Source organism: Aplysia californica, unplaced genomic scaffold (genome assembly GCF_000002075.1).
Source record: "Aplysia californica isolate F4 #8 unplaced genomic scaffold, AplCal3.0 scaffold00448, whole genome shotgun sequence".
NCBI lineage: Eukaryota > Metazoa > Mollusca > Gastropoda > Aplysiida > Aplysiidae > Aplysia > Aplysia californica.
The window spans coordinates 273,617-280,327 of NW_004797718.1; the positions used below are offsets into that span (position 1 = coordinate 273,617).

Below are 6,711 nucleotides of genomic sequence, written 5' to 3' on the forward strand. Positions count from 1 at the left end.
ACTCTGTTGTAGGAGGGGGGGGGGGAGTATAGTTCTACTATGGGGGAACTAAGAATATCTTCAGTCGTTACTGCGTGTCAGGTGTGGTCTCCCGGAAAGTGCATGTTTGCGGAGGGCCAACTACCCCACCCTACAAAAACTGAAAGTTACAGAAATACGAACAAACACCGTTAGTTGTTTTTTTTTATCTTAAGAGACAGAGGAGCTTCTGCATCAGCAGGAACAATGAAGGACAGTGGATGAAGAAAAGGGACTCTCTTGACCCGAAACCTTCTCTGTCGAACAAGTCTCTCTGGATCTCGTCGTGGACATCAAGAGGCTAGCCCAGAAAAGAAAAAAGATGGAGGGTGTTTGTTCGTGGCCCGTACCCTGAATTATGTTGAGGAAAGTGATGATGACAATAGCAAAAAATTGCAAATTATTTTTCAACACCGACAAACAAATAATTAATTGTGTTTGATTACACTCAGTCCACACTGACATACAGATTGAATTGATTCAGTTGGAGCCAGCCAGATATTCTTACATGGGGTGTGAGGGGGGGGGGGAGCTACCTTTTAGGCACAATACGACTGATGTTACATGCGACCTGGAAAATCAAAAAATGTGTTTCAATTTGAAGGTCACACTTTAATTTAGCTGAATTCAGGTGTATTGTAACTAAATGGCAGTTTTTGTCTAATTCATGGAGGAAAAATATCGAATTGATCTTTCGGGGATGTTTTTACTTTCATTGTCAAGGAATGTCGAGTTAAAGGTTTGGTTACAACACGAACAATGCCTTGGTCGTATTGCACCGAAATGCTGTCCGGGGAATCCCACTGTGTTATAGGCTATCTTTTTAGCGGTTCCTTTACGAATGTGTTTTGTTCTACTTCTTTCAGTATGATAAATACTAGATCTACAATAACGCATCCAACATGTCTATGTGTATGCCACAAGTGACAAATTGGACAAATCCAGTTCAAACCGTTTCAAAAAATAGATCGAAACTTAGGGTGATAATGTCATGATTTTGGAATTACGACAAACGAGATCGGAGACATTGTCCCTAAGCGAATGTAAACAAAATAGTCCGTTGCGGTGATTATGCTAACCAACCAGTTACCTGAACTATTTTTGCAAGTAACACGGTACAAAGTTTACATGTAAATTATGTACAACGCCTACCATTTCCAAAGAGGCATGGGAGCTAAATTCTCATTTTTAACTCATAAAGTCTCCAAAAAGCAAAAGAACGCGACTTCCGCGCTCCACTGCCATGGGGTATTTCATTTTGCTTCAACTAGATTGGCAGTATGCACTGGGCAATAGGCCTGTCGCAGCTGCACGCGGAAGACTTGAGTTTGATTCTTGAGTGGGGTATCATTTTTTCGAATATTACAGTGTGTTTATTGGGATTTGCTGCACCCTAAATTAACGTATGGTGTCGGCCTATACAAGAAAAAACAAAACAAAGAACCAAAGAAAACACGTACACTGAAGCCAAAGGCTGTCTTTGCAATGATCTGGCTAGTATATTGGCCCGTTGTCTCTTTGATGGGGATCAGCTGATCTTTCCGCGCACACTCTTCGAAAAACCTGGTAAGTGTCAGGGCTGTTTCTTCTACTGTCTTGCCCACAACCTTCAGCTTGCCTGTGCTGTAGAGTAAGTATTCAATGATGTAAACAAACGCGTAAATATGGCTATAATTTATTATTCTCAACGCATTAGAATATTGGGACAAAAAGAGAGAAATGGAAAAAGAAGTGAGACAAAATTGGGGGAGGGAGCATGGGAGAGAGACAGAGAGACAAAGAGAGAGAGAAGAGAGAGAGAGAGAGAGAGACAGACAGACAGACAGACAGACAGACAGACAGACAGAGAAGAGAGAGAGACAGAGAGAGGAGAGAGAGAGAGAGAGATTGAGAGAGAGAGAGAGAGAGCGAGAGAGAGAGAGAGAGAGAGAGAGACTGAGAGAGAAAAAGACAGAGGGAAAGAGACTGAGAGACAGAGGGAAAGAGAAGGTGCAAATATAAAAGTGACCATGAGTTACAGACAAAAAATGGAGGTGAAAAAGAGAGAACAGGGGGGAAGAAGGGATATGGAAACAGAGAGACAGGGAGTGAGACAGGCAAGACGATAAGCAAAGAGGTGCTCAAAGAGAGAGAGAGAGAGAGAGAGAGAGAGAGAGAGAGAGAGAGAGATACAGATAGACAGACGGACAGACAGACATACAGACAGACAGACAGACAGACAGACAGACAGACAGACAGGCAGACAGACACACACACAAACACACACACACACACGAAAGCACACACCCAGAGAGACAGAGAGAGACAGAGAGAGACACACACACACAGAGAGACAGAGAGAGAGACAGACAGAGACAGAGAGAGAGAGCGAGAGAGAAAGAGAGAGATAGAGAATTATAGATAATATTATTAGGAGTATACCCTGCTGGACTGGACGTAATCGTGACTAATGTGAAAATTTATTTGACTTTTACCCAAACTGTTGGACAGGGTGGACATACTGCTTCTGTATCTGAAGTGGTGATGATGATGATGATGATGATGATGATGATGATGATGATGATGATGATGATGATGATGATGATGATGATGATGATGATGATGATATAAATAAGGCTTAAACGTCTTCTCAACGCATTAAAACAAAACGGTGTAAAAAGTACACTGAATGGAATAGAAAGTGGAGAGGTATAGAAACAGTACTTCTCGTACTTTCCCGATGAAGTCCAAACTGTTCGAATCCTGCAACAGTTTGAAAATACGATAACATTACAATAAAAGCCAAGCTACTCATCTTGTTTAACCACTCTGATGGCGCCATTTGCTTTTTTTACTTACCTGAAAGATGGGGACATAATACGACGATATTTCTTCCAGTGTTGCCGCTTTGCGAAGAACAAACTCGAGGTTATGGATGTGTTTGAGACCAGTGCGGTAGACCTATCCACGAAATAGTTGAAGTCTTTCACCAGTATCTCTTTCAGAAGGTCAAGGTCTCGTGTGAGAAGTTGAAGGTTGGCCCTTTTCAACCCAACAGTGTCGCCGTACTCCTCCAAAAGCTTTTTAAATCCAGCCCTAAACAAAGGAACGATAATATTATGCAGTGAGTATAACGGTGTGAGTAGAACCGATATGAGTAGAACCGGTGTGAGTACAACTGGTTAATATAATATATAAAAATATATACACAGTGGCAATAGAAACTATCCACTTGGAAAGAAACCTGTATTGTGGTTATTATTGAAAAGAATATAAAAACGAAAATTGAAACAGACATAATATTTCAAAGAATGTTAAGAAGTGCGTTACCTTTTGTTTCTTGATCATGTCTCATAAACAGTGGCACAGTGTTAAGCACAAACTGGTACCCCATGATTTCAAAATTTCACGTTAGTACCGGATATTGTAGCCACTTGTAATAATGCAAGCTTGGCATAATCGTGGACCTTGATTGGGTCAATTTTTAGTTTCTTATTTTAATTCATTGTTGTGGCAGTCCATTACACTCTTGAATCAAGGCTTGTCCCTGTCGTTGTACAATGTCAATGTCGTTTTGGGAGCTCACTCTTAAGCCTAGTCAGTTCAAGAGTAGTTTTTTGAAAGATGGCAAACCTTGGTCTAAGGCTGTCTTGCTCGATGTTCGAATGTGTTTGTAGGCCGTTGCATCCGTCTATCACTGATGATTCTTCAGTGATTGTTTGAAATTAACGTGCAGAGCTGGTCGTCATGACAAAGTGATCTCAAAGATACCAGAGCAGTATCTGTCTTTTTGGCATTATCGACCTGTGGTCTGCCTTGCCTGTGTCTGTCAGGTGTAACTCCAGTGACTTGGAACCAAGTAGGAGGGTAGGATGGGAGCAATGAAGCATACATACCACTCTACAGAGCGAAAGCACAGCTTGGAGTATTCAAATTGCCTTACAACGCTACTCGGAGCTTAGCTTTGGGATCTTGTACAGCAATATGAGTCGACAAAAACAGCTGGAATATTTATGTAACTTGTTTTTCGGTTTTAAAATCGCTTATGTGTAGATTTAAACACAATATTAACGATTCCATAATTTCGGCGGAACTGAAGTCACAAAACATGTTAATTTACACGTGGGTCACATGACCACGTGGTTCAATTTTTGTTCACTAAAAAGAATAGTGCGGAGTCATCGTTGGGTACATGGTGAGTGATGTGCAAAATTTCGCTCATTAACTCAAATGAACAAGGGCGCAGTTACAAAAAATAACAAAGCGGAAATTTTCTATAGCTGCTAGGTATATTATAATGGTGTGAGTTAAACCGGTCCTAAACAAGGGAGTGAAACATAAACAGGTCATTGAAACCCGTTCTAAAGAAACGAAATGTGGTTTATTGTTTTAAGGGCAAGAATCAATTCCAAACTAAGGGAATACATTTTTTTAGAGTATGCGTTGAAACCTCTTTTAGTTAATCTTTAATAGCAACGAAACGATGGTGTGAGGGAAACCAATTCTAACAATGGTGTCATAAGATGAAGTTAAAACTACGGTTTGTCTTAACTTATTATTTTGTATCCTGCGGAACTTTCGTTCACTGTTTAGTATCTAAGGGTTTACATATTAAACATAGACCATTAATTAGATCTCTTGTGTGCGTGTGTGTTTGTGTGTGTGTGTGTGTGTGTGTGTGTGTGTGTGTGTGTGCGTGTGTGTGTCTGTGTGTATGCTTATGTCTATGAGTATGTTTCAAATCTTGGGATAACTTAATTATCTTTATCTGCGAGAATATCACCAGCATGAGCGCTAGCTACTTGTGCACTTGGTATACTTGCTGCTACACTACAGCATTTCATCTGACTGTTCACTACCTGAAATCTACAAATCCAAGCCTCGGAAGCTGTGGCTGTTTCACGCCATACTGTTCCCACTCTTCTGTAGGTTTAAAAAGGCTGTAGACGAAGTATACCACCAGTCCCAGCGTTGCTGTCAGTAGGACGGTTGTGACATCAAAGGGGACCAACCCAGCAGAAGCCGTGTCGACCGTTGCCATGGTGACCAGAACGCTATCAAGAATTAAGGTGTGGAATCTGAAATACAGAATTTAACAAGTAATTCTCAATCGTAAATGTTTCCACATAGACTTAATTTAGAACATTTAGAAAGCGAGCTGCTTCGACTCTGCCTGTCAGAGCCAACCAGGTCTGAAAGAATACACTATCAATGCAGAGATAAGGAGATATATGATTATTAAAAAAAAGAGGAAAGAAAATCTCACAAACTGAGGATCGAACAAACATCTTTCTTTGTTGAACAACAAAGAACATCACAGCTACGACCAAAGACGGTGACAAGAATGACAATCAGAATGGCTGAAAAAGGGAAGCGTGGTGCAGCTATTGTTCTCGTTTGAGGGATGAGGGAGAACTCACAGGAGAGGACGCAACAGAATGGAATGTGAATGAAATATGAAAATTGTGATGCGAAATTAGAAACTGTGAAGTTGTACTCATACATTGGCAGATAGTTAAGTTATCCTGAGATGGTTTGACAGAGAAAGAAAATTTCGTGAAGGGTCCTTGAACAAGCTCTATAAAATTTGGGGAAAAAAGTTGAAATCAAAGTGAAAGCTAAGTCTGTAAATTCCAAATGTCCTGTCAGTAATCCTGTACGACTGAGAGTCGTGAAGCTTAAGGATATATGCATCAGTAGACATATATTGATTTTCGGTTAAAAACCTCCCCACAAGGATGTCAAACGTATGTCTTCTGCGTGCGAAGGCGAGTGTCACAAGAATGAGTCCGAAACTAACAGCTTAGAATCAGTAACACTTAACATGTAAGCGTACGACCTGTAGGTTTTTCTCAAACCCCAGTTGTGAAAATCCCCTTTTACGTGTCTGTAAAGGTTATAAGTGCGATTTCAAAGAATCATCACATCACAAACAATCAAGAAAGAAATGCTTACAGTGCGTTCTATGCTTTCAATATCCTACCAGTCGCATGAACTGACGAAACACAACCACTCTTTATTCAGCTTATGACAGTGTCTAAACCTTATATAACAATATTTATAAAGACCAAAGTATTTTTTTTAAAAACTGTGACTCAACAATATGAGAGCGTAGATTTTATTCTGATGTTAGCTAATTAATGTCCATCGTGACTTTATTCGTCCGTGTGTTCAAACAATGCCACACTAAGACAAGGCGCAGCTGTCTGAAGGAGTTCACAAGTATTTGCGTCTAACAAACAAATCTACTTCACTGTGTCCCAGAAAACATATAAGAAGCTTTGGAAGAGGTGCGTGGTTTCAAAAAAATATCAAGAGTAAGTAAGTGATGCATTATGCTAGATTAGTATGTACGGTTCGGTGCGTGCGGGTATCATCATCATCATCATCATCATCATCATCATCATCATCATCATCATCATCATCATCATCATCATCATCATCATCATCATCATCATCATCATCATCATTGTCATTGTATAAAGAAGGAATTAAAACAGTTAAGACCTTGTTGTATTTCCAGAAAATATATATTTTTCACAGTTCAACGTTTCGCCAATAAGGCTTCATCAGGAACATAGTATTTGAGAAAAAAATAATAAATAAATGAGTGATGACGCCACAGCAACAAAGTGTTCACTATAAGTTACGTATTGTTGTGATTTGGACAATATCGGAAATAATATCTTCATCATCATCATATACACAGGCTAT

The 6,711-nt window shown here is 39.9% G+C and overlaps 1 protein-coding gene across 3 annotated transcripts in view; it reads right to left on the reverse strand.

Moving 5' to 3' along the window:
- LOC101860433 (cytochrome P450 3A24) overlaps window positions 1–6,711 on the reverse strand; it is a 23,160-nt gene that overhangs the window by 6,546 nt on the left and 9,903 nt on the right. For 2 of the 3 annotated variants that reach the window (XM_035971500.1, XM_013086255.2), the window contains exons 2-4: window positions 4,857–5,075; window positions 2,857–3,093; window positions 1,479–1,641 (exon numbers count right to left, since the gene is read on the reverse strand). In XM_035971500.1, coding sequence (XP_035827393.1) covers window positions 1,479–1,641; window positions 2,857–3,093; window positions 4,857–5,038 — 582 coding nt within the window. In that variant the 5' untranslated portion in view covers window positions 5,039–5,075. Of the gene's footprint in view, window positions 1–1,478; window positions 1,642–2,856; window positions 3,094–4,856; window positions 5,076–5,952; window positions 6,036–6,711 lie in introns of those variants that run through there. The other variant, XM_035971499.1, reaches the window with a different exon arrangement.